General features: G+C 34.3%; 1 protein-coding gene across 2 annotated transcripts; it reads right to left on the bottom strand.

The window, feature by feature from the left end:
• Positions 1 to 388: 388 nt before the first annotated feature.
• On the bottom strand, positions 389 to 19,148 carry LOC111032991. Of its 2 annotated transcripts, none has more exons than XM_022313514.1 (7): positions 18,567 to 19,148; positions 4,362 to 6,627; positions 3,903 to 4,018; positions 3,629 to 3,778; positions 2,281 to 2,605; positions 1,649 to 2,071; positions 389 to 815 (listed from the first exon to the last, which is right to left on the bottom strand). In XM_022313514.1, the coding sequence occupies exons 1-7, from the start codon at positions 18,867 to 18,869 to the stop codon at positions 718 to 720; spliced, it is 3,681 nt and encodes a 1,226-aa protein (XP_022169206.1). In that variant the 5' UTR covers positions 18,870 to 19,148; the 3' UTR covers positions 389 to 717. The 2 variants fall into 2 exon arrangements, with proteins under 2 accessions (XP_022169206.1, XP_022169207.1); XM_022313515.1 differs by having other exon boundaries at positions 4,362 to 6,624.
• Between the last annotated feature and the right edge of the window lie 8,677 nt (positions 19,149 to 27,825).

Genomic DNA, 27,825 nt, shown 5'->3' with positions numbered 1-27,825 from the left:
TTTGTATTTTATATTTTATATTTCCGGTGTATTGTAGTATTATTTCTCATATTTTATCGATTCGTGATTATTTGTTTATTTTAATAATGTCTGCACGTGTAATCTTATTTGAATTAATAAATAGTAATATAATATATTATAGTTTAGCTGTAACTTTGTTTCTCAGGTCATCACTATTCCTTTGGTATTTACCTTGTACAACTACACTTTACAGCAGAATCAGTTCACATTCAGTGATAGGATTGAGAAGGAGCCTACCTACACAGTGTTTAAATATATATATAAAATATGCTACTGCTTACTTTTATAACTTTTGATGTGGAACATCTAATGCTGCGGGTGAGACTGGTTGTGTTGGTAAACATAAAATTCTATACTCGAGAATAAATAATAATTTCATGGACACTCGTCATGTGGCGAGTGCGTGTATATTACATTAATATCAAATATTATTAAAATGTGTATAATACGAAATACACTTGAAAAAAATTACAGTAATAGTGTGTAGGAAGCCTACTGCAATAGTGTATACAAAACGGAAAACGTAAAAAAAGTATATATATAAAACATAAATTATAAAATAATAATAATTAATAAATAAAAAACGGGCACGCGATAGCGGCTACCGTCGTTGCGTGCAGGTGTCCTGCACTACAGCCGTTGTCTTCGGAAAATCATAATTTTCACAATATTCTATCATTATTCTTCGAGAGGTCGTCAGACTAGTGGTGCGTCCAATCCATGTAGTACGCCGTTGGTAGCCGGAACGTTACGGACCAACACTTGAGCGGCACCACCGTTCAGCCGTATCCTGCCTAAAATCGGTACAAGTAATTATTCAAATGTCATCAACAAGATTGTATAAACTATTTAAAATATATTGATTATAGTGACACGTTTTCGGTATTTTTTTTTAGGGGGGGGGGGGGAACTTCTTACATAGTTCATTGGACTTAAATTTTCAAAGTTCTATTTATAAACCACATGATACGATTTTGAGTACTTATACTAATTTTCACACGCTTTTTTTATTTTTATTTTTATTGAATTTGTTTTAATCAACGAAAATAATAATCGAGGTCCATTGCACCCTGTAAAAGATTATCTTCTAATGAACAATAATTAATCAAATTAGACCGTTCTACAATCCATGAGATTTTTTCTTATAAAGAGTGTTTTGAGTAAAAAATCACGCTTTTCATTTTTAGTTGGCGTAATCATTGACCCTTGGGGGGCCACTTGCTATAATCACACTCACGCTAATCAATATTCACGACTAACACAAATGCCATGGAATTCAAGTCGAGGTTGCATATCGAAAAGTTAGCATCGAAATTGCATACGTATTGCCTAAATATTGTCCCTTAATATAGACACATTTGCAGGCCTTTTAAACTGGGATTAGATTTGAAAAGTGTGGTACATTTTTTTGAAATGATTATAAAAAATGATATTTATTATATGTTTATAAATTATTTAATGAACCAAATAATTAAACATATCAAATTCTTTACTCGGTACAACACCAAGAAATCAACACCTTTCAAAATATTGTAATATTAGATATTAAATACCTGGTATTTGGAAATTTTAACATTTAGATACATAAATTATGATTTAAACTATTAAAAGATAGTTGCAAACCCACCCGAATCCTTGTACACGGTCAACTGATAAAAACGTGATTTTTCGCCGTCATTCGGCGAAACCGTTAAATTTCCATCGTCTACAGCACCGTTGAAGTCTTCCGCTGCACCTTCGTCGTCCTCCTCCGCCGCAGCTGCAGAATCGCCGGCTTCTGGTAGCCGATACGCAGTATCCCTGACCTGGTAAAATCTCAATCCTGCTGTGTACATGGGAGGGTCTCCTGGTCCTGCCAACACCACGTGGCTGAGCACGAACCGGTCAGCAATCCGCCGACGATTTCGCTTTTTGAACCTGCTACTGGTGTCCTCGTGAAGCATCCAATCGATTATTGAACCACTACTGCTACTCGTGCTATAATTTCCCGAACCACGGCGTACGCGGAAAGCTTCGTCTACAGGCGCAAACACTGTCACAGTTCTTGAACCTTTTTAACAGATAATTGTAATCGAAATTTAGAAAAAATATATAGTTTATAATAATAATAAAAATAATATCTATTTAAGGTTTTTCAAAACTTAAAAAACATACCCACTACCCAGGAAACTATTCCCACATGCTGAATCACAAACGTGTTCGCGACAATACTTTTTACCTACCAAAGTACACTAACTAACAATAAAAAAAAAAGATTACCAGTGAGTAGCGATCGCACGGTGGGCGAACAGTGCTCGTCCACAGCTCGCAAAAATACGTTGTACCTTCGCTGCCTGTCGGCTCTCATGGTGGCAAGTACGTCACCGACCGGCAGTGGGAATAATACGCGGTCAACTGCATGCCCAATAGCCATGATCTGTTGTTGATTGCTTCCTCCTCCACTTCCGCTTGACGACAACACCATATCCCTACGCTGCTGCGTGGGCCCGGCGCTACCGTCGTCGGAAGTAGAGCCATCGTTAACTGCGGAAGACGCCGTTGGATTGACGTCGTCCAACACTCGGGCACCGTTGACAGTAAGCACCTGAAGTACATTGGTAAAATAAAAGTTAGGAGACTAGCACTAATAAATTACAGTGACATCAAATACAAATGGTTCCAAGAGCTTCCCATTTTATGAATAGTATCTATGTATACAGTATGTCCCGAAAACACCGTGTCAAGCTAGGATCTCCCCGGAAAATCAATACATATACCTACACTATATTAATAAGGATGGAAATTCTAATTAAAAAGTATAAGAATAAATTTTATTTTCCAAAATTTCAAGCATTTCCAAAAAAAAATGTATACAGTTTTTAAATTCTTAAGATAGCCATTTATTTACTATTTATTTAAAATAGTTTAAAAAAAAATAAACATTAAAATTGAGTAAAAGTTAATCAAATTGAGTTTGATTTCCTAAGAATAATATTGTTATGCGAGCAAAACACAAATTGATTTAATCGATCTTGCTGATTTTTTTATGACAATCTACTTCAAATCTATTTTTATTTACATCATTGAAAAAATGATTAACACGTTCTTATAGTATATTGCATCGACATGGTAAATATTACTCTCGAAATATTGAAAGTTACAATATGCAAAGCTATATATAATTGAGAATCCAGATCGTTAAAAACGATCGTACAATGATATACACTAATTCAACTGATTATTTATGTTTCAGTTGTTGGAAACATAAAATTGAGTTATTATCAAGTTATAATGTTACAAATATATTTTTGCAAAGCCTCACTAATAATTAGATATTTACAAATTGTCGTACAAAAAATCCAGGGTCTCATCGAGATTAATTAAATCATACGATTTGTGTTTTGCTAATATAACTATATATTTTACAAAATCAAAAACCTAATTTACTTTAACTTCGATTTTTATTAAATGATAATATATTTTTTTTTTTTGAGCTGTCTTAAAAAATTGAAATCTTGATTGCTTGCAAAAACCAAGTCTCATTTAGGTATCCTTCATATTTAACTTTTAAAAAAAAGACAAATATTAAATCTCCCTTATTATATATTTGTAATGTGGGTATAATCACTTCTATGTCGTTCCATCGGTTATCGTATAGCTGTCGGGCGTACAAATTCGCACGAAGTTGTGTGCCCGCTAAACTGACGCCGGTCATTTCGTCTCCTGCCATCAAATCAGACGCCCTAAATGCTCCAGGCACGACATGATGCAACAAAAGCTTTTGAAATAAAATTGGAATTATTAAAACAAAACAAATTAAATTTTTGTTACACTACCGCATTACGGTTATTAGTGATAGCTGAAAACACATATTCATAATAATATAGAAAATATATAGTTACCCCGATCAGCAAACGTGGGTTTTCACGGAACTTGTCTTCGGCACGATCGGGGCCGCCCAGCTGCACTAATAGTGCTCTGAATGCCTTGTCCGTCGGTACGAATACAGTAAACGGGCCTATTTGACGTAAAAAATATAAAAAATTATGCAACTATAATAGCAGCTCCTTTTAAATCATGGCCCTAGAATATTAATCATGTATAGTCCATACTCCACACGTTATATGGATATAAGTCCATGATGGAGGCCAGTTGTATGACTACGTTTGAGTAAGTATACAACCGAACGTAAGGATATGTTTTTTTAGAACCGCAGGTATATACAAATATTTAAGTTTCAATTGCTTTAAAGATGTAAATAATTTTTTTAGTAAGTACATGAATGTCTTCAAAGTTCAAAGTAAGATTAAGAACGTATATATATATAAGAAGTGTGGCAATTAAAAAAAGTATATATATACCGGTCTCTTCGAGCACAGCGTCCACACCGGCTTGTCGCATGTATTTGGCCATTGCGTAGTAGCCACGGCGACGAAGAGCCCCACTAAACATGCCTTCTTTCACGGCTTTGTTGTTATTGTTGTTGTTGTTGTTGTTGTTGAAGTATGACAAAGTTGAATTTACCAGCGGTGTAGTATAAGACGCTGACGTGGTAATTGTTGGTGGTGTATAAAATTGTTGTTGTTGCTGTTGGTGCTGTTGCTGGTGTTGGTGCTGATGGTGGTGATACTTGTTCTGCTGTTGCTGCTGTTGTTGTCCGGTAGTAGTTGCAACGGCTACAGCTTCGGTCGGTACGGCGGTAGGGAGGAAAAAGTTTTGGTATTGGTGCTGATGTAGCGCGGTGGTAGTGGTTTGTGGGGCCTTGGTGGGAAAGTATGACGTCGGGGCTGGTTCACGGCGCTTGTTGGTGCTAACGCCGATACCGCCGGTCACCAACGTTGATTGAGGCTGTACGGTAGACGGGAACGGCGAAACGTACGCCGGAAGAGGTGTCGAGGCAGTGGTACTGGCCACCGCCGCGCTGTCCTGTGCACTAGTCTTGGACGACGGTGTTGGTGAGCCACCCGAGGGCAGCCTGAGTTCGCCCCGGTTCAGCTTGTCCACTAGCTGCTGGAGCTGTTCGTCGTCGGCCACCGCAGACGTGCCGGCCACGTCGGCCGCCGCGTCACTGCCGTCGGACGGGGCGCCTCCGTGCTGCTTTTTCTCAATCCCGCGCACGCGCACGGTGCCGTCCGGTCGTTCCTCCAGGATGACAAACGTCACCGGTTTCTTTTTGCCACCAGCCGCAACCGCTTGTTGCTCTGCATACGCTGCGCCGCTGTCGACCGTAGCCGCAGTCGCTGCGTCACCGCCGTTCTTGGCAGCGGCACCGCCGTCCACGCCTCCGGCGCGAATTATTTCGTACTGTGCGACGCCGGGTGGCAGCACTTGCCGGGCTAGCTGTTCTAGTTGCTGCTGTTCGCTAACCGTCCAGGGCTGCGATGGTGCCGCACTCATAACAGGGGCTGCCGGCGGCGAGACGGCCGGTGGGGCGGCAGCGGGCTGCGGCTTCTGTCGGATCACAACCGTTTTGACGATCGTGTTCCGGCCACCGCTGGCCGTGTTGACGGTACCACCGACATTGGGCGATGCTGCGCCCGCGAATATCGCACTCGTATCTTGCTGTTGCTGTAACCGATTTCGTGACGGTGATGATCCGGTACCGGAACCACCGCCGCCGATCTTCACGTACTGAGCATTGTCGTTGGACGCCGATCCGGTGAAATGCTGTGTCAACCTATGGTTAACACCGCCATCGCCGCCTGCCGAAGTGAGTACCGTATAATTTCCACCGCCGGCACCCACGACCGCCGTCAATTGCTGACGGATCTGCTGTTCGATGTCCGCGTCCAACCCACCACCACCTCTCTGGTCGTCGTTGTCGCTGTCTCCGATGTTGGCGGCCACGGGAACCTGTAACGCCGGTGGCTGTGGTTGGGGGTAATATTGCGGTTGTGGTTGCTGTACCGGCTGCACACCCTGCAGTGGTATGTACTGCTGGTGCTGGTGGACGTGCCGATGCTGATTATTGATGGAAGTCGTAGAAACCACGGACGACGGAGGCGTCGTTACGAAGATCTGCTGCTGCTGCTGCTGCTGCTGCTGCTGCTTCTGCGGACGATGGACGTAATGTTGGTGGTGCTGTTGTTGTTGTTGTATTGTAGGGCCTGCTAACGTCGTAGGATAGTATTGCTGCTGTTGTTGCTGATTCTGACTGTGCTGATGGCTGTATGAAACTGTCGTCACCGGAGGCGATAAGGACGGTTGCTGCTGTCTGTTGTGATTGTTGTACTGCTGCGGTGACTGTGGTTGCCAACCAACAACTGCACCACCTCCGCCGCCGATAGACCTCTGTTTGCCATGACGGTCGTCTTCCGGATTGTCTGCGGCTGCATCGTCATCGTCTGCGGCCACGCCGTTGATCTGCAACAGCTGCTGCAGCTGGTCGACCGCCGAATCTTGGTGCTGGTCGCCACTGTCCTCCATCGGGATGTTCGCCGTCGACGACGGTACCGTCGATGCCGTTCCCGGTGCCGTCCACCACTGCTGTTCCTGGTTGTGCCGACGGATGTCGTCGAGTATGTGCGTCTGCTGGACAGCCGAGAGCTTGTGCGGCGGTTGCTGTACGGAATAGTCGTCGTCATCGACGTGCAGCAAGGACGGTCCGTTGCCGATGTCACGTTGCTGCTTAAATAAAAAAAAATCGAATGAAACAAAATATATATACATTTATGGGCACTATTTTTTTTTAGGGTGGTATTTTATATTTAAGTTTAATTATCGATAACTTGTAGCGGGTTCATTCCGTTGTAGTAATCAATAAATATTAATTTATAAAAAAAATAGAACGGCATAATATTACGACATATATTTTACAGAGGCACTTAGTAAATATATTTATTTTCATAAGTGGGTACCGAGGGATAGGTTTCAACATCGAAACACCCCCCTGGCTACGTCACTTAAACTGTAAGCACGAATCGTATAAATTGTTACCTACTCGTGCAGTGACGTAATCTTAACAAATAATGTACATACGTATACGGTAACGGGAATACGGATATTGGCCTTTGTTACTTTCGTGTGGTGAACTATAGAGTACATATATGTAGGATTTAATTTCGAGTGAAGAATAATATTATAATTATATCGTAATAATGATTATAAAATCAAGAAGCCTTTTTTGGTTTATAAAAGATTGATGTTACGAAATAATAATTAACTTTATAACTATTGATTATTGATTTTAAATTTAAATGAAATTAGGCTGGAAAATCTTAGCGATTTTATTTTTCACGCATTAAGATTTTAGACCTATGAACTTCTAGCTAAATAGTAAATATACTTGTAGTAGGTACTTCAATTTTAATTGTTAATACTAATTTGAATTCCTCTGCCTCTTTTCTGTGTTTTGTGGGAAAAACTTTTTAATTTGTTTACGTCATTGGCCTTTTAAAGTGTACATACCTATTCATTTTGAGAAATTAAGTAAATTCGTTTGGAGCGACGTAGTACATAATATTATAAAATTTCAAAATATCAAAAATGTATCTCTTATAAAACATAGAATAGGAGTTAACGAATTCAAATCTTTTTTTTAAATTAAAATTGGACAACTAGAAATATGCTGAATTTTGCCAGCTTATTGGCGTTTTTCATTGTCGCTTACCCGCGTAAATACAAACATATTTACAACAGTGTCTACGAAGACTTGTGCATGTTATAATATGTGTGCTATAGAATATTAAAATGTATTCTCTTCGTTTGCCTGTAGTTGGGTGATGAGGAATCCACACTCATGCCGGGTTGCATGAAAAATGTATCAATTAAATAATCCAATCAAATTTATGAACTAATCATGTTTAACGGACCATTAGCTCACTATTGTTTCTTCAATGTTTAGTAATCATGTACTAACTCAACAACCACGGGTGGCAGCGGCGAGCTTTCAAATTGCCTAAATGTTGCTCCTTAAACAATAGTCACCAAGAACCGCCTTAAACGTATAACATTTAGAACAAAAATGCTACACGGTACACACACTACACACACGTAACATATTTTAATGCATTGATATCAGATGATAATGACAGCTACATTCATACATTCAATTAGGCACCTAATTCTTGGTATAATACTTCATCGGTGTTTAAGATAAATGTCGTAACATAATGTATTATGTCATTGACGTTTGTTTTTATATTACCATTTAAAAAGCCACACGTTTTAATATGATATTATAATCTCATTTATTATACAAGTTATCAACCATAATACAGACATATTGTATAGGTAGGTAGTAGGTAACTAGTAAAACATCTTTCATGATGTTAATGCAATATTACATTACATAGGTATTAATATATTGTTATAAAATTGTATATGATAAATATGTCAGGTATTTTATTAAAAAAATATGTGTATAAATAAAAACAAACATATTTTATCCATAGAAAAGGTGTCGATTATTAACCTAATATGGTAGCGTATGGTTATAATAAATCAATAATGAGGTTAGCCTTAATCTTAAATGTACAGGGAATGGTGAACTCCTACGGCAGAAGCACGATGTACATAAAATCTAATTTATTTACATCGTAAGTAAAAGATAATCGTCTATATTGAAATAGTGTAAGCTTCTACACTAGATAGCGTCAGCTGATACAAGCTTTTATTAAATAAAAAAAATATAATTATTTATTTCTATAAGTATGAGACAAAAATATTATTATTTTTGAAAAATATTAGTCATATAATTGTTATGATATATTTGTACATGTTCAAAAACCATTTCAGTTATATTGTAAATAAAAATAAAAATAATTCATCGTTTATAAAAAAACATTGAAAACAAATTTGAGACTCCCTACTTATTTTTATACTTTGTAATTGCAGTAAGAATAGATTATGTGGGACCTTAAATTACATTTTAAAACTATTCAAATTCACTAAAAAAAAAAAAAACATTTTGTCAAAATAAACCGAAACCAGTCGAAAATTTCAAATGCATAATGCATAACACAAGCAAAAATATGGTGTGAATCGTAATGCCTTGGTAACACTAAAATAAATGTTTTATAAAAATGTCAAGTCTTTACGGTTTTTAATTATTGAAATATCTATTAAAACGATGACTCAAATTGTAATATTCACTAAATGGTACATAATTGTTATTATGACCAAACATAAATATTTTTAAAAATACCAAAAATGCAACAAAAATAACTTGAATATACTATTATAACTTATTAATAACTATATTTAGTAAGTACCTAATAGATGTGTTGCTTGCTTTGAAAGATTTGAAAGTCTTAGTATGTACCACAGTAAAGTAAACAAATGTGCCGGATACTACAAACAATTTGTTCCATTTATTTGTCTAAAGAATTGTTGGTTTAGTGTTGGTTATATAAAAATATATTAATAAAGTTAAAGATTATTTTGATAAATGCCCGAAAATTGTCCAAATGAATAAAGATAAATGTCCAAATTAAGTCTTTGTCGTTCGTAGGATCTAAAAAAGATAAGACAAGTAACTTACTAAACCAAACCTTTTATTTTAAAAATTTAAAAAAGTTTTATATCGACGATCAATTCGTTAAATGCAAATAGGTATTTTTAGTATGAAAACAACCTAATTCGAATTCCTTTCATTAAGTACTTTTCGTCATCAGAAATAGATTATTATTATTCCGGAAATTATTACTATAGTTGGAACAGACTATTATAATCATCAATTATGCAATATTGAGTGGAAATATGTTTGAACAAATTGTATGATTAGGCATGCATGCCAAAATCAAAGGAGTAAATACCTTCTGAATAGAAACACATCAGTCATCACATAACAGCATTGAAACATTATTTTATTCTCAAGTTATATAAGAACGCATCAAAATGTAATGCCTATATAAAACTCCTTAAAATTGTTTATTGTTGATTCCTACATAATGCGTAAAATGCAATCATGCCAGTCGGCAGTCCATCTACTTATTTGAAAGCGTATAAATTGGTATATAAACACAAATACATTATATAATATGTATTGATCAATAAATTGATAAATCATCGCATTCAAAAAACATTTCTGAGCTGAATTTACTTTATCTAGTTTTTTATAAAAAATTTTTTTAAATAAATGTTTAGTACAGATTTTAATTGTATTATATATTGGACAATATGTTGACATGTACAATTGTAACGCATATTGTTAATACAGATTATATTTTGATGTTATAATGTTGTGTTTTAAAATATCATTAAAAGAATTCTCAAAAAAAAACCCAGGTATTCGCATTGTTGTACCTATAGTAGGTTTCAACTTTCGAGTGTTCCTCATCATTGAGTACACTGTAATGGATGTGTTAAATTTGATGTGTCAAATTTGAATTCAATGATAAACCGTTGTATACTTGTATACGAAAAAACAGTTCTGTGTATGGGGACAGTTCTTCAGCCTATGTTTCTAACAATATTTAATACATATTTGATATTTTGCTGTTTGTAATAATTAATACATGCGATGGGTCGCACTAATATTTGATTAAAAAAATTACGTACCCTCAAGTCAGGACCAAAGTAGGTGTCGCACAAATAATGTGAAGTGAAGTTCTATACAATATTATTTTAACTTTATTTTTCAAGCCCCTGTATACGAATAATATTTTTTAAATTACACCAAAATAACTGAAATTGTTATTCTTAAATATTCCATTTCATAAAAAATGTAAATTAAAATAATGGCTGTAAAAAATTGTGAATACCTTTTTTCGACTTTTTTCATCCCACAAAGAAAAATGTATGAAGATTGAACATTATATTTAATTTTCAATCTTGAGCTTTACAAATTTAAGTACAAATTAATTAGCACAATCGCAATGCTGACGATAAAATTGGCCAAAAAATGTATATCAATAAAAAAAACAAAAAAAAAAAATTTCAAAGTTTATATTACTTTAAAAAGTTCCAAAATTATTTTAAAATTATTCCATGTCCAGAAAATGCTATACAATTATTTGAAAAAAATTACAAGTAATTACAAGTATCTACGGTTATTCGTTTCTTTGAACTACAACAAAATAATAAAAATCGATTTTGTAAAGAAATGTTTTTGCATAAAAAATCTTTTTTTTCACGGTTATTAAGAAAATTACTCTGACATTTTTATTTTTGATTCCCTAAAGCACTAAAAATGTCCGATTTTCTACTATAAACCTTTAAAATGACCAAACATTGAAGCATTGTTACTGCTCTAAAAGTTATTAACAGACACACATACGAAGAAATATATAATTGTTGCAAATCAAATCACTCCACCCTGAATCTAAAATGTTCCACCAAAATAAAAAACTTCACCATCATTTCAATTTTAAGTACCTACTTATTATGAACAATATTTTTTATTTAAGTCTATTTTTATGCTTCTTTTTTTTATCACATTTATTATGAATTATGATCAATATAAATTGAAAAATTGATTATGTTAAGAAAAAATTACAATTATTGAAGTATTATATTATTTTATAAACAATTATGTATTACATTACACTATACTGTTTTTACTTATTGTTCGTGAACACTTAATCACCATCGCGGCATCGCACCTATATAAATTGAACACTGTTGACCAACATCTATACTCTAAACATTTTATTGTCCTCGGATAATTGAAGTTAATTATTTAAAAGTAATGAACCTTTACATAAAAGTAAACGCATATATACTTGTACACAATAATAATGCACTGTATAATATTATTCACACACATGGAGCAATTTCGCTGTGCCACGCTGTGTGCGTCGTAAACATTATACGCCTCGCGTATAAATAAATTATTGTTACAATAGTTATGGGATGGGTGCGTGTGGCCGTTTTCGAAAAGAGTATCATCACTTTTTCTTTTTAACACACCCACGCAAATTACACGCACGTATATTATAAGATTTTTTTTCGTTTGCCTATAAAAAAAAAAAAATAAAACTAAGTATATTATATATTTATATATTAAATTAAAATGTGTGTGAAAGGGAAATTTCTCGTGCTACGACCGTGGGACCATCGTCTTAATAAATAATAACACAGCGTACGACGACGGAGCAACACAACGGTGCGATCTTTATCCGGCCGGATGACAATTACTACTCCTAATACTGACTGTAGACTCCTATATAATACTACTGTGCATAAAACTCCTACTATACCGTCGTAATACCGAGACACGACAATGCGAAGAGAGAGTGGCTCTTTCTCATCGGCGGAGGTCCTCGTAGTTTTTCGTTTTTATTTTTTTGGTTTTCATCGAAAAACGTATCTCACGCCATGCAAACAACGACCGTGCACACTTACTATCACCGCACCGTCACGTGTATCCGATGTACCTATCGCGCAGATTTAATTTTTTATCGGTTTTTCGACGGAATACCGATATACTAGGTAGGTATGGTACTATTACATTATAATAATGTACGTTTACTGCTACCCGACCGTCGTCTTGCTCTTGAATTACAGCTGTTAAACATGCAACAGTCGTGAGTTTAGGAACCTAAATAACGGCGCACTTGGCAAGAAAAATATTCCAGTTGTCACCGTTACGGACGATTTGGTTGACAATATATTACCGCTGTCAGCAAAATCATCTGCAAAATATTACTATTTATAATATTATGTGTTATTATTACTCTAACGCATTTTACTGTACTCAGGAACCTAATTATGAGTTCGATCCGCTGCATAAATAACAATATTTCGTACATCACACATATTATATATGTTTTACAATAACAATGGTATAATAATACAATTGACATTCCGCGCACAATACACACAAAATTCAATGTACCATTACTGCGCAGTTATACGTGTGCCACATTGTCATAATACAATATTATAGACTGTCTATCTACATCGCAAACGTGCAATAATGATACTAGTGCAGTAAATGGTTGGACGAGGGTAGGGGGGGAGGGGTTCGCCCTCCACTCATTGGTACCTATTTAGTAGGTATATTTTATATTACATACCCATGAAAATGAATAATATACTTATTGTGGTCTGAACAATATGTTATATGTACAATAATATGTAATAAATGACAACCAATTTGAAAATTAACTTACACCAAGTCACCTGAAGCGTCCACCACCACGTAATAATAATATGTGATAATATTGTGTGTTTTCGATGAGTGTGTTTGGTATGTATATTCTTACATAGGTAAATAATAAAAACAAATTAATTTTGAATAAATAGGGATTTTAACCTGCGTAGAAATGATAATTTTTGTTTTTTAATTGTGTGAATTAAAACAGTGCTACAATTTGTAAGAGATCATTTTTTACAAAAAATAAATTTTTATTGCCTAAGTAGGTAGGAATAATGATTGGTTAGTAATTTGTATTGTCTATGAACATTTTTACTAGCAGGACATTTTTGAGAAATTGGTCTAATTCACTAAAAACTTGAGTAAAATACCTCTGTAGCATGCCGTATTACCCTAATGAAAAGTTGCTCCAACAATGCGTCCTTTATAAAATATTCTAGTAAAATTACAACAAAATCTGATACGATACGTTCGGATAATGGTTCAAGCTGCAGATTATTATAATATATAATATTATATTATACTTCATTTGTGTACAACGATGTCACTTATTCAGAAGACGTCTTCCTATAAGAAAGAAAAACTGCAATCAAACTCGTCATAAGAACGTCATTACTATAGGAAATTGTTTAGTGTGTATTTTCTTTGTGTATATAGTGCAAAACCGTGCAGGTAACGTCAAATGGTTTTAAATCCAAGGATATAATATGTACTCGCTCGCTCGCTCGCTCGCTTTCTTATTGCGATAGTTTCATTTAGAAAGCCTAGATTTATATATATATTTATACATATCAAGGCTCTCTAGTTTGCGTTATTTTATACATCGGTACAAAATGCGACTATTCGTGGATTTAAAACCGTTTTAACGTCACCGTGTAAACGTGGTAATTGTCATAAAAATAATATTATGTTGCATCGTATGGCTTGTGGCGCTCGCGTGCCCACGCACACGTCCGATTTTAATTACGAGTGAGTGATTAAGCTGTTATTATTATTAGCTATTATTATTTCGGACAAATTACCAACGATGACAGACGACCGTCATTTTTTAACGCGGCGTGCAATCACTAATTACTCGGATGTCATTGTTATCGCCTCAGTCATCGTAAATCGTCGTCCGCGTACACTGTCCTATCGCTATTATAAGTCAATTACCGGTCCATTCAGCGTAGCGCCACCACACCGCGTCCAAGATAGTTGCGAAGAGAGGGCGTTTCGTCTGAGCGCATTCTGTTTAATCGCATCGTCTGGGCCAACATTAAAACCTAGTACATTTGCCACCTACTATGCAGACAGTGGTATAACACATATTTCGTAAGTCAGTTATATGGATAAAAAAAGACCGCCATGTTAAACTATGTAGCGTTGAATCAAAGTAAGGGGGCACATTAACTATGTCACGTGGTTAAAAAGTGATTTATTATCATTTTTTGAAACTTTTTAACCCAACTAACTACGAAATTGGGTAGGTAATTAGAAAATTAATTTAATACCTTGAATCGATACTTCAAACATTTTTAACAAAATGTTTTGATTTTACTTTAACATTTTTACAAATCACTATGCTTGAATTGTATTATCGTATGGTAATTAAAAATAGATTGACTGACTTCTGCTTGACTGAGCTGAGTTAATATTTTTCTCCATTTTAACTTTTAAGTTAAATATATATTGTTTATTAACTAATTAAGTAATAACTAATCCAAGGTAATTTTTCGTTTTCCAACCCACCTTTGAGAGTTTTACCCGGCTATAATGACTGTATAGTAATTATACCTATATATATACTTATAAGCATACTTATATATAAAATTATAAACCTATATTGTCATAATTTATTATTCAAATGCGCAGTGTGGCCGCACACCATCCGCATATAACTTCTTTCAGTGTTTCGAAATTTTAAAACAGAGAGCCCTTAAGTGCGTTAAATATAGGTGCGTATCGTGCACTGAATTGGAGTGATTTTTCATAACAATCGGCTGGGGAAAATGTTCGGAGAAAAAAAAATGTTTGCGCGCTATGGTAATTTTACTGTATTTATACCTACGTGACAACTGGACAAACGACAATGAAACAATTTAATAACACTATTAAAAGTGTTCGCCAATACCTGCAGAAGACCGCTGACCCAAAACGATGGTAACTATTGCCCATCTCATCATCGGAAATAAATTGATTTTAGGCTACGAAAACTCCATAGTTGTTAGCAAATTGCTGTTATTACAAATTGTAAAATACCTATTAAAATACACTTCCGAGTGTGACTGCGGAATGATGGAATGAAATTATACTGCAGAGTGCAGGTCGTACGACGAATAATGATTTGTATTTGAAGAACAGTGTTTATAAATAATTAGATTTCTCGATCGAAGGAAAATATTGAGTTTATAAACACATTTTTTTTTTAACATCAGTTTTTCGCCGTACAATATTTGCTTGTCGGAAAAAAAATAATAATTTCTAAATTAAAATTTTACTTTTCAGTCTGGTCGGCCTATCAGGTAAAAAAAATAAATCTCGTTTGTGCTCATCGCCGCCGTATGAAAACAGGGAGAAAGACTGTCGATATGTATTATTATATATGTTTCCGCATTATAGCGTGCACATATAGGCGCGTGGTGAGAGTAGACAGCGTACGTGTAACAACAATGATCATAACGTGCGGCGAGTGAGAGCGATTATTGGCATCAGCATCGGCCGCAAGCGAATGTGCGGTGATATGCAACACGACAATTATATATAATAATAATAATGTATCTATATGTTATCTAAACGACGACGATATGGGTAGATATATATCGACGACTCGCGGTCGAGACCGGAAATAAATTTTCCACAGCCGATTACCGGGCAGCGCATCCGGAAAATTGTACCCGAAATCGGAGGACTCGGCGGCGGCGGTCCGTCGATACTATCGACCGATGTGCCGATATCAGTCGCTCACACTCGAACACACACACACACACACACACACACACACACACACACACATACACATGGCAGTTATTAAAACTCTCACCCGACGTTTCGCCAGCTCCCCTCCATCTCGCCCATCTATCAGACGAGCAGTCGTCGTTGTTTATAATATTATAGTTGATGAAACGGTTTGAAATCCACGGATACTCGCTTTCTTACTGATAGTTTGAGTGGTTTTATTTACCAATAAAAATGCAAGTGTCCGTTGATTTATGACCGTTTTGACGCATATAAATGTGACTATATTTACATTAATTCAATTTGAAATGTGTAAGATAAATTAAGACATTTCATCTCATTAATTAATTCTAATATTTTTTAATACCTGTCTACTTAATTAAAGTGTAATTTCTATACAGAAAATGAGAAAAAAATTGTGTTTATAAATATAATAACTACATATTACCCATTTTTTAAAATTATTTTTTTATGAGAAAAATGCAGTCTTATTGTCCAGGATTTCTTAAAATTTAAACTGGCCGGGTGAACCTGCTATAAATATCAATAGTAATGGGAATTTGTTTAATTGCTGCAGTTTTCTGCTAATTGTTAAATTAATTACAGATTACAGAAAAAAATTAATTTTAAAAATAAATTAGCCACAGCCCACAACATGGTTTTATATTTTAATATAGCTATTAAAATAGATAGAATAGCTAATCTTCCCCAGGGAATAAAATATAAATGAAATATAACACTTTTCCCCAGTCGAAAATAGGGGAAAAAGCACAGTTTTAAAACTCACATAAATATTTGGAACAACTTCTCAAAACAAAACAAATCTTAAACAAGTTTAACAGGAACTTTTTATTATTAAAACTTACACTTAAAAAGAGTCTGTTATTATTTTATATAACATATACCTAAGGATATGACAAACAATCAAAAATATTTTGCAATATCAAATATGCGTATATTGTGGAACACAACATGTCGTACAAGGTTCTCATTATTATCACTTTATTTACATTTAAAATTTAAACATTGCTTTGTCGACATAATTAGATGGCCAGTTTCACTATGAGTTTTTAAAGCATAATTATATGACAAAGTCGATTATCCAGTTATTTTTATATTTTATCTGTGAAACGCCTAATGCCTTGCATTGATCTCTAACAGCGGGGAAGCTGGTGGAAATCGGAAGAAATTGACGAAAAATATCGCAAAGACGCAAGTCTCTTTCACCACTGGCACACACACGAGTGGGCTGCGTCGTTTCGACGACGACATAATACGATATATTTTATATCTTTCACCAAAAACGAGTCGCAGCCGAGATCTTTCTCTTCTTTCGCCGACGAACTGCGAAAGGCCACTGCCAAGGCCACGGCCGTATACTCGCTCCCACACACTCTGACCGTTGCGCAATAACTATAACGTTTATAATTATTATTAATACCACCGTCCTCTTCGCAAGTGCATCATTAATATTTGACGTTTTGGCAGCGATCTGCAACGATACGGCTGACGATTTCCGAACGTATTGGGGACAGGTCGATTGTTATTTGTTGATAATTGAAATAGATTCCTTAAGCGAGGACAATTATTTATATTTTATATTCACATTCACTCTAAAATACTTTTATGGGTACACCAAGCCATCATACGCAATTTTTGTCTTTGCTCTTGACATCATCGCACACACGAACGACGTGCGTGTTCCTGTCGAGTTTGCATTTAGAAGCGTTACCCATTGCGAATATTTCGTGACGTTGCAAATGTCGACGACGCAATTGTGTTTCCACCGTGTGATATAGCAACAAAGAAAATTCGACAAAAATTCGAATAATAACACGGTTTGCCCTACATATTTCATTATATTATTTAAATATTAAATGTGCGTGGATAGACGAGACTCGTGAGAGAAGGGAGGAAGTGCTGTAGGCCACAATATTACTATAATTTATGCTTTATATACTATTATAAATACAACAGTCGTGGGTACACTGTACTTGTATTATTATTACTATTTATGACTGTAACGATTCGTAGACAGTGTTTTAGTAATCAAGTGATTTTGAATCAAATCAGGTACTACAATATCAGTCAATTAGAATTGTTTCCGCTAGTGCAAAATATTACAAATATTATATACCTATTATAGTAGTTTTAGGTTCATAAAAGGTATGTTTCGGTCAACTTTATCCCTGCAGTTGTGTCCGTTTAGTTAATAGTTTGCACAGTTGCGGTTGTTGATATTAATTGGTATAAAAGTCTGTTCCAAAAAATTAAGGTTACTAATTATTATTTTCAAATCGTACACGGGAATTATATAGTTGTTATTAATTAAGTTGTATAGAAACTGAGAATTTGAAACTCTCACTGAGTCGTGTACCAAACTACTTTGCTTAATTTCGATTTTTGAATTGCCACTGTCTATTTATTGAATTCGATATTATTTTAAATTTCTAAGATATCGGTCGCCGACAAGAACCCAAACATATTTTCCGGTTTTCTTTGGAATGTATTTGCGAATGCAATTTCTCATGTACTCGCCATCATCGGCGGGACTGTGTACACAAAGTGGTGACAAGCAGATAACACTTACCCAATAGCGTGCGGCAAACGACGGCTGGTGCACTTGTTGACGGTTTTCCGGCTTTGCCGTTGTCTTGTCGTCGGCCGGCGGCGATATCTGCAAAGTGGTCCTGATGACGGCCGTCGCAGACGGTTTCGTCGTTATGGCCGACGCGCCGGTAGCGGCCGCGCAGACGACGGCGGCGGCCAGCGCGATGACGGCCGCCACCGTCCGCGTCGTTCTGTTCGTCATCGGCGGCCGCCGGCGGCACGGTTCTGTGGCTGCGGTGGCCATCGTGGGGATTTGTCGACCTTTGCCTCGATCGGCGCTCATATAGGTATACGAGACGAGTCGATGTCGAGCTGCAGCAAGATCGGAACAAAGTCGACTCGGCGGTATGGAGGTGGCCAGTGGCCAGTGGCTGCGAAAATACAACGACTGCTGCGTGGTGTCTTATTGGACCGTGAAAAATCTAGCGGCGGCGGCGCCGGTCATCGCGCGGTGGTTTTCGTCGTGATGGTCGTTGTCGTCGTCGTCGTCGTCGTCGACGTCTTCGGTGCTGCTGATGCGGCCGGTTACTCCGCGTTACGGTCGTGTACTACCGAATGTCGGCGCTGTCTCGACGAAGAAAGCGACCGCGGGCGGCGATCGAGATTCCTCCTCCGCGACGGCGGCGGTTATCGCGTACCTACCTAATATTTTACGAGAGAAATGTGTGTAATAGTATTATTATCATCATCGTCGGATATGAGCGCGAAAACGGATATTATATTATTATTATGTTGTTATTATTATTTATGATATTGTGACCACTGCCGTCGAATTTCCCACCACCAACTCGTCGGCGGCGGCGATCTTTCTCTTACTCGCGTTTTTTTCCCCGGAAATTTCTCTGTCCGCTAATATCGCGTTAATGACTGTTGCATGCAGCTGCAGCGTGCGGTTATTATACAGGGTGTTTCGAAAAAAAAATGTCTCCATCCGATCTAAAAAACGAAGAGACTGCAGGTGTTAGGGCGGGTAACGTAAAAAACAATTGAATTTAAATAATCCATTTTTAATTGTTTTATAGTAAGTTACAAACGTTCAATCAAATAACGACGCAGATTTATATAGGCACCACATAAATATTAAAAATAGGTATATTTTCATCTGAACGTCTTATGCAGACCTGACTGACGTCATTTCGCCAATCACTACAAACGCTAACAAGACACGTCCACAAAAAAAGAGATTGACCATTTTATCTTAGCAGTGGTACCTATATCGATCGGTTACCTTTAGATTTTTGCCAAGCCAAGTGTTAGTTCGCAATCGGATGAACACTTTTGAATCGTCGTGTATTGTGCACAGCAGATTGTTGTTGTTCTCGACGTGCGTATTCGGAATACTTCCACGGCCAGCACGAGTTTCAAATTTTCCTTGCGGTCTATAAATAATCGTATTATTACACCCGAAAGCGCAAATCTTCCTACCTTCACCCGTAATAATTATAAGGATACGTGTCGGTGTTATTAATTGAGTCCCATATCTGAACGGGATAAAAATAATGTACATCTTAAGTCAGTACTGTATAGGTATAAACAAAAATGATTCAACTGAATCTACGATAGAGAGAAAAGAAAAATATATCGATGTTTAAGTCCAACTAGTGCCTAATAGTAAAATAAATTACTCTTTCATAATAATATCCTAAAACATACTTAGTAATATTATATAAGCTATAACAGACCGTCTTCGCTAAAAATCGTTTTCCGTACGTCGTACCTATATATAATGATCTTATACTATTGAATTAAAATTTAACAAATTCATTACAGTGACATCTCTGAACACCTAATGTACAGCAGAGCGTTAACCAATTGTCAGCTTTTTTTTACTTTTATGTTTTAAATATTAATATTGGCACAAATTATACTTGTATCTTATATCATTGGTGCGTAAAGTATCAAAGTAGGTTCGTTGTGTGAGATCGTGACATATTAGGAATAATATTTCTAAAAAAAAAACAGGCATTATATTTCTTGACGCTTACGCCTCATTAATTTTGGTTCAAAATGATATGTAGGCATTGTACCTAATGATAGGCGATAGCCACTCCTTATAACTAACGGTTAACAAGAGTGAAATCATCACAGTCTTTACCTATTATAGGTACCTATATATTATATTGTGAATTATTATTTCCTTATCTACATAATCTATTCTCTATAGAGTATAGACTAGGATTGACACCCATCTGTCCGATCTCGACAACTGTACTCACCCTACGTACGTCTACGGTTGTGGTTATAAACGCAGTTCACTATATTGTATATTGTACTTAGTATAATTTGTTGTACTTTTAATAGTTTTAAACAATATATATATACACATATTATTTTGGGTATCTTTGATAGGTACATAAATCGTTCAATTGTCTAATATTAAATTATAAATAAATCAACATCAACCCAATTTCTTTTTCCTTCATTCGTCGAACATATGACAAGTCTGCAGTTTAATTATTAAGGTAAGTTAATTTATTCAAAAATTAATTCATTATGTGCATAATATATTATATGAAATTACTTGTGTACATTTATATAAATAGTACTATAGTGTATCACGTATTGTGTATACACACAAAACATAGATTATACATGATGAAAAATGTAAATGACAAATTATGATATTGATCAAATTTACTATTCTACATTTTTACATTGCTTCAAGTGGCTCCTAAACCCGTGGCTCGTAACACACACAAATAAAAAATTATAAAAATTGAATTACCTGCTCAAACAACAAATGATCATCGAGAGTACAGACTCTGTTTAACTTAATGATAATTTAAACACAAACACTTTAATACTTCTTTCAAAATGTAATTGCGTTTTTGAAAATTTATTTTTCCCATAATTAGAAATTATTACAACACAACATTTAGTAATTGTTATTATTTTCATCGTTATTAGTTTAGGCACATACATTTTTGACATTAAACTTCATATTTCCAAGCAGAATATTTTTCTGGACATTTTTAAACAGAGAATATCATACTATAACTTATAAGCTAATTAGTACTATACACTTTATCTTTAAAAGCAATTTTCATTTTTGATGATCAGAGTTAAGCGTGGCACAGAGGTGTCCTGTGAAATGTTGGTTCACTACTCCACTCATCAAAACTTTAATGGCTTATAACTAATTAACTGCTGGTACAAGATTATTTTTTTTATTTATTTTACAATTTTTCTTGTCTTAAGAGTGTAGCGAAACATATTATTATGTAGTATACATACCTACGAATTAATATGTTATGTTTTATTGCGATTTCGATTTCGACGACTATGATGTTAAAATATATCCTTATAATATCTGTTAATCGGTCCCATTTACTATGTTCGTTTACTAATTTGTACATTTATTTTTATTTTATTTTTAGAAATAAATTACGATCGGCTTCTAACGTATATTATACAATATTATATCAAACAAATAAACAATAGGTACATAAATATATATTTATTAATTATAATATTTTATAACATTAATAAAATAAAACACATACCTCATGGATAGTCAACAATAATAGTAAAAAAAAATTACAAAGCTTAGTATTTAAGACCAGATATAATATAGCTTTCACAATAACTTTAATTTTAAGATTGCATAGTTCTGAACACCAGTGGAAATACAAAAGGTCTTGTTGGATCCTATATGCGCAATTGGAACTCATAAAACTATATTCTATAGTTATATAATTATAGTATATACGATCGAAAAACCGAGGGAAATTGATATTTCCAAGCAGAACCGTTCTACTGTAGTAAACATTTTTGATCCACCGGCACCCGTTCCAAAAGTTCCATATAAAAGGATCGATAATTTAAAAAGTATACCAATAACAGGGGGATTATCTACCGGCCTATAATTTGCGAACAAATGACTGTTCAATGACAGCTTTTTAGATTGGTATACATGAAATATATAATATTTAACTGCGGGTCGGGTTTATGACTTGGCGTCACGGAATTATAATGTAGAGATAATATTTTTAAACTAGTTTAGTACATAGTTAACGATCAAAGTGATTTATAAAATAATAACACTGTATATTATGTATTATAAATTATAATATAGACACTTGTAATTTAAAAACTTGCATTTTTTATCCAAACGACCGTATGCCGTATGGTTATAACTTATAACGTATAATATTTAGCGTTTATAGTTTATATTATGTTATATGTTTTAAAACATGTTGTAGGTACTATTTTAGACTTAAGTACCTAATCTATAAACCGATTTTTTCATGATTTCTATTTTAAAATATTCAATTTTAACCTAAAACAAATAGAAACTGAATACAAGGTTAATTATACTACGATGCTCTAATTATGATTTATATGAATATTTAAAAAAAAAATCCAGACATGATAAAGCAGAAACTGGGTGTTGGACACACGTCTCGTTTCGGTCATGTAGTACTGCATAATATGTGTATCGTGTATTATTATAAATTATAATTAATAACAATTGTTATAAATTAGGTACACGGTATAAGGTATAAAGTCTAGGGTTAGAAAATTATAGATGCTGCAAATTTTCTATATTATGTTCTCGGTTTACAAATGACCAAGCTAGAAATCTATACTACATGATGATGACGTTATAAACGAAAATTTCGAGTATATATTTTGTCAATTTTATAATAAAAGTGAATATTCCTTAATTTTAATTTGTGTCCAAAGGTATTTTTTTTTAAATGGACAGCTAATTTAATAACAAATAGTGTTTTAAACTCAAATTTTTTTGAGTATTTTATATTATGAATTATGATTTTGCTATAGTTATACGGCATATGCGATATGCCACAATGAGTCACAACGGTCGGACGACGTACCTATCTATCTATTATTATTATTTTTGTCAAATCAGTTTTAATCATATTAATTTCATAACATAATAAGTATATTTATTTTTTGTTATTTTATCCTAACATAGTTTTTATTAAAATGTAACAAACTATTATTCAGTTATAATTTATTATTGAAAATTTTATCGATTTTAACTTCTATATAACTTCTAGGATCTTGATTAATTATATAATAAGCAATGACTATAAGTAATAAGTATATTTTTAAGTAATGAAAAGATGAATTATTGCGTTTAAAAAATGTTTCAGAATGTTACACGGCATTTAATATTTATTAATTGAACGTTTTAAAAGTTAAGCATAAAATAATTTTTATTGAGAAAGATGTTTAAATGAGTGTATTATATATTTATAATTTATGTACTATGAGTTGACCTGTATTACACCATTACACGTTAAGTTCTTACATACCGAAACCTACAAGTTTAATTAACAGATATCTCAAGATAACAAATTAATAAAACGCCCTAAGTAAAATTATTTTACACTTTCATTACAAGCTATGTCAATAATATTTTAGATAAAGATTAACTAATGTTCAAATAATAAGCATTTGTTATCATGACTTTTAACTTTTAAGACACACAATTACAGTTTTTATCAAAATAAAAGTAAATGGTATTCTTTAATGACACACAGAAGTGAGTATTTAATTTGAATCACTTTGTATATGCTACTTTGTATTTAAAGACAGTTAATCATAATAAGTGTACATATACCTTAGTTATTTCCGAAATTAATTTTTGCGTTTATATGAATCGATTTAACATATACATTTTATCATAGGTATGTATTATAAGATCTATTATAAAAAAGTTTAAAATTAAATCCCATACTTAATAATTATGCTGTTAGAATACGAATACGAAAGGCGCATCGCCAAGACCTCCGAGTGCCGCTGCTATAATTTGATAGAAGGTTTTATGATTTCTTTTTAAATAAAAAAAAATTGATTTTGTTGAAAACGATGGTGTTACGTTAGTTAAATATTCCCTTTTCGGGCTGTTTTTTCTTAGTTTTTTCCCAATGATTAAGAAAAGTAGATACACTTACCTGGAATTTCCTACTTATCTGCTAGTTGTTAGTTACCAGAAGCCACACACTATTGTAAAACCAACAGTACATTCCTTCTTGAATGTAAATTAAGACTGTTTAGGAGCTATTAAATTTTATTGCGACCAAATTTTTGAATACCTATGGGTCTGAATGAACTGTAGTCATCAAAAATTTTAATAACTCATATATTATGTATTTCGTAATAAATATCTTCAATGTAAAACAACAGTGAAAGAAACGAAGGCATTAATTAAGTGTGCAGCTTATTAGTTATGGATTATTAACCGTAGTAGCCATGCGTATAGAATCGTTTTTCGAATGTTATGATAGTGTATTTAATTTGTTTATTTATGCTAAACGATAAACAAGATGAACCTAAAAATGAAAACTAGTCATAGTTCTTGATAAATTATTACAAAATAAAATAAAAGTTACTACCAGTAAACGAGATTTAACATCTATCGTTGCTTTCTGATTTAATATCGCACATAAACATAATATATCCAGCGTCGTGTCGAGGCAAAATAACAAGAGTGTCCAACACTGCAGACTCTATAATATGCATTCCACCTTGCTTTTACCTTGGTAATGGTTTTTTAATAATATCGTTTCAGTCCATATTTTTTAATTAGCAGCTTTCAATCAACACGATAGTCGATGACCAATGAAGATATCTCATATATTATTCTGGTTTTCACTAGAGTGTGAAAAAGATGTTTCTCCACTGACGTATCATAATATCCTATTATAGGTATGTAAAATGTATATGAGCGAAGAAACGATAATTCAAGATTTGGAAAAGAACGATTCAACTACTAGTTTAATGTGCCGAGTCGCCGAGTAGGTTAGGTTTGTACTTGAATACAATAATATAATCTACGGTGCCGGTATTATACGGCGTGTGTACCGGGGTTCTGTTGATTAATTGTTTTAAACCACGAACGACCTACTATTGGAGGTCAGGCTTGAAATTCTATTTTCTGATAAATTGCTTCCATTCGGAAAAAAAAACTCTGAAAAGTTCTGTCACGAATATAAAATGTGCCATCATCCTGCATCGATTGTCCCTCTCCCACGGCAGTAATAACGTAGTGAAGGACCGTAAAATGTAGCATATTATGTACTCGTAATATAACAATATTGTTAAAACAGTCTCTAACGAAATAACTACACCAACTTTATTAATAATTATACAGCGCTAATCAAATTATTATATTACCTGCCTACCAAACTATTATCATATTATACTTTATTATTATTATTCTTACCACTAATCGTTGTGCGTGCATGCGGTACCGATGTACCTAATATTATAATATAAATTACCACTGCAGGTTGCGTCTTGCGTGCCGTGCAGCGAAGGTGGGAGGGGACTTTAACGCCAATTCCGCCGCTATGGCAGACAATGCACTATTATAATATTATTACTATTATATTGTTATATAGGTGGCACGACCGACGCTGTAAGCTTCGGGTCGTGTAAGATAATTTGTTTATTATTACCGTACCTACCACACAAAACGATATTATTATTATTGTTATTATTATATGTATGTATGTATATACCTTCTAATCTACGGTGGCGTCGTATTCGAACACCGCAATTACCGGTTAGTAGACACCTCCATAATATAATATAGTGATAATATTGTAAAGATTATTATTATATTGTAACGACCGACGACAATCGCGATATCGTTGGCCGCTGCAGCCGCCCGACCACCGCGGTCTGTCGGATGTCCGAGCTGCTGTTGCTCGCGATTTCACTTTTTCGCCGGGTATTATACCTGTGTACAGGTACGACAAACGTTGTATCCGTTCTATACCAAGAATTATTTTTTCTCACGCGAGCACATTTCCGCCGGGCCTTCGCTTCCTCGTCGTTACACTATATATATATATTTACGCCCTATACCCATTTATTATAATGTATAATATTTGAAAAAAAATCTCGTCCATCATCGCCGTCTCATTTCTACCGAGCGATTCCGTGGAATTTATTCACGCGCGTATGTGGTGTATCCGTGAGAATGCCGAGAATCCGTGTAAACAATAATATAATATGATAATAATACACCTGAAGGATGAACTGTGTGTATTCAACTGGCGGTGGTCGTTTTCACTTTTTGGTTTTTATATACTGACAATATAATATAATAATACGTAACGCAATGTGTATCTCAGCTGATATCATTTAACTTGTTTACACTATATTCACACACAATTATGTATCACCTATAAGTGAGCGTATAGGTGAGCGAGCGTGCTGCCCAAGTAGGCGTACAAACGATATTATTAAGACGTGGCGGCACGACAATTATAGGCGTTATTATAAAATATCGACAGGTAACTAATACAATTACTTTTGTGGAATGCACGGGGAACACACAATTTGAGTCGACGAATGAAAAATGTAAAAAAAAAATGCACGTAATTAAATATTTTGCAGAATAAGAGAAAATTATATTATACTTGGATTTATACATAGTTAGTCATGGGTAAACCCATAATATTCATTATTTATTATTACGGTAACTCCCCTTTATACCTTACCTTCGACCTTTCAAGTTTCAAGAGTAGTTTCGATTCACTTTTATTTCTATACATTATTATTATTATTTGTATTGATTATGAATAGATTTAATTTCGCTGACACGCTCACTAGCGTCTAGCACTACATACATGTGACATTTAAAAAAAAATATAAATTTAGGATATTAGCCTTGATGTATTATAATTGATATTATCATTATTTATAAATATTATTATTCGTGGAAAATAATATTTTTATTTTGGCAAAAATGTTTTAATTTAACAACCGGATAAATCAGATAATAAATATTAAGAGTGTCATGTATAGCGTCGCTGTACTTATTCTTAACGAATATAAGTATGTATGCATCGGATCTGTAGAATATAAATAATCGAGTTTACTGCTTTCAAACGTCAACATTTTACGTAATATACCTGTAAAGCAGTTAAAAATAATAAAACAAAAACATTTATGTGGTATATTTAGGGAAAGTGTCTTTGCATGTTACACTCGTAAGACTTAAACCGCGTATTGAGCTAATAATGTTATTAGAAACTGTATTGTTTTCGATTTGGTCAACATCTTTTCATATACCTAAGTATTATATAATATAGTCACGACGAATCGTCTCACTTTTAAGCTTGGTCAAATGGATTTGAATTCATGTAAACATGTCCAACCATCATAAAATGTACAACTAATACAGATTAAGGGGAATATTATGCAAATTACTTTTCAAGTACTAATTCTATATTGTACACATAATGTTTGATGTGCGG

This window comes from Myzus persicae, unplaced genomic scaffold (assembly GCF_001856785.1).
Source record: "Myzus persicae strain clone G006 unplaced genomic scaffold, MPER_G0061.0, whole genome shotgun sequence".
Lineage (NCBI taxonomy): Eukaryota > Metazoa > Arthropoda > Insecta > Hemiptera > Aphididae > Myzus > Myzus persicae.
The sequence above is the reverse complement of the archived record's forward strand: the minus strand, read 5'-3'. Positions and strand labels throughout refer to the sequence as shown.

Coding starts and splice junctions, on each gene's coding strand:
- LOC111032991 (XM_022313514.1), bottom strand. CDS start 18,869: ATGAGCGCCGATCGAGGCAAAGGTCGACAAATCCCCACGATGGCCACC. Junction 2,606..3,628: donor ACCGATGGAACGACATAGAA/GTGATTATACCC, acceptor AATGTACTTCAG/GTGCTTACTGTCAACGGTGC. Junction 816..1,648: donor GACCGTGTACAAGGATTCGG/GTGGGTTTGCAA, acceptor TACCGATTTTAG/GCAGGATACGGCTGAACGGT.